At 59.8% G+C, this 1628-nt stretch overlaps 1 protein-coding gene across 1 annotated transcript in view; it reads right to left on the bottom strand.

Annotated features, from left to right (window-relative positions):
- Positions 1-1613, bottom strand: part of ZNF395 (zinc finger protein 395) — a gene marked incomplete at its 5' end in the record, with an annotated part of 2955 nt that extends 1342 nt beyond the window's left edge. Inside the window, 2 exons of the mRNA XM_009699602.1 lie at positions 231-497; positions 1507-1613. Of these exons, the coding sequence (XP_009697904.1) occupies positions 231-497; positions 1507-1613 (374 nt within the window). The remainder of the gene's footprint in view (positions 1-230; positions 498-1506) is intronic.
- Positions 1614-1628: the final 15 nt, after the last annotated feature.

Below are 1628 nucleotides of genomic sequence, written 5' to 3'. Positions count from 1 at the left end.
GCAGAAGCACACGAGCCCCTTCACCAGGCGCTAACGAAGCCGGTTACTCAAGGGCTGAAGAGCAGCCGGGCAGGGGATACTGCCACACCGGCATTAAAGCCTCTCCGTGCTGCGGGGGTGGCAATGAAACTTCCCTGCCTCAGCGGGGACTTGCGGAGCAAAGCGGATCACGACCTGCCCTTCGGGAAGATTTCGGGAGGTGACCGGTCCCCAGGAGATGCCACCAGCTCACCTGGTAGGCGTGATCAGCCTGGATGTGCCAGAAGGAGCTGGGGGCAGACTGGCTCAGGGCGCTGCCGGCCAGGGCGGGCTCCAGCGCCGGCTGCTCCTCCAGTGGTGCCTCCGGCTTCGCCAGGGCTTGCTTGATGATGATGGGGGCGGACGCAGATGTGGGGCTGGTGGCAGCGGCCACCTCCGGTGTCGGCTCTTCCTTCACCTGCACTTCGGTGTAGTAGAAATCCTCCTCCCGCTTCCGCTGGTCGGAGTCTGCGCTGTCCCTGCCAGGGAGGAAAGGGGGACAGCGGTGAAAAGGCGGCCCTGTTTCTTTCAAGGCGAGTGGCCCCCGACTTCCCCAGGGGAGAGTGATCTTGCCCTCCTGGGCAGAGCAGCTCTGCTCCCAGCCTCCAAAGCACCACGTCGGCTGCGATCAACAACAGCCGCTGCCTCTGCAGCAGCACTTTGCGCTTCCAAGGAAGATCAATACCTCTTCCAGGGCCTTTAAAAACGCTGGCACATTGACTGGGCACCACTGAAAATCCCCTGCTCATTTCTAATCGAGTTCATTTAGCAGAGCTGTGGACGAAGCCCTGCGGTTCACCCTGCAGGAACCAGTCCCCAAAGTCTTTCTTATTATTTTCTCAGTGCATTTATCCGGCACTGGATGGCAGTCCAGCGCTGCCCACTGCACCGCAGCCCTTCTGTCCTCGCCTTTACCAGAGCATTCACGTTTGCAAGGGAGGAGGAGAAAAATATGTACCAGAAAACAGGGACAAAAGTATGAGAAATCTGAGGCTGGGGTGAGAAATGCGATGGGGCCACAGGAGGAGAGCACAGCAAAGCTGATCCCCACACCCCTTGCTATTTTGAGGGGAATTCACAGGAGATCAGGAGGCCAAAGGGGTGGCCGCCACGTGGATGTCCATGCCAGCCCCGACGGCCGAGCTGGAGCAGGCACGGCTCTCAGGCTCCAGCCCTTGCGAAACCCAGCTGGGCCGGTGCTTTTCTGCGTCCGCCCAGAGCTCACGTGTACCCTGAGCTCCCCCCAGTGCAAAACACACACCTGAGCTGGGAAGTCCCAAAGCCCAAATCGGGCTCCTGTGCCTCCCAGAAAGCCCTGGGCTCCCTCAAGGTGGGGGCACACTCAACAGTGCCTTCGCTGACATGGACTGCTTGGCCGAGAACTGCCAGGCTCATGCAGCCAGTATCTCCAATACTGGGGATATCTGCTGCAGGAATTACAAATTTGGCGGTTGGGCAGGGATTGAGGAGGTGAAATCTTTGCCTTACCCAAGGTGCTGGGTCTTGACATGCCGCTTGATGCCGACGATGGAGCGCAGGACCTTGCCGCAGCTCGGCCACAGGCACTTGTACATCACCTTCACCGAGTTCTGGTGGAGAGATGGCCCGTG

The sequence above is a fragment of the Cariama cristata genome, unplaced genomic scaffold, assembly GCF_000690535.1.
Source record: "Cariama cristata isolate BGI_N322 unplaced genomic scaffold, ASM69053v1 scaffold19324, whole genome shotgun sequence".
Taxonomy (NCBI): Eukaryota; Metazoa; Chordata; class Aves; order Cariamiformes; family Cariamidae; genus Cariama; species Cariama cristata.
The sequence above is the reverse complement of the archived record's forward strand: the minus strand, read 5'-3'. Positions and strand labels throughout refer to the sequence as shown.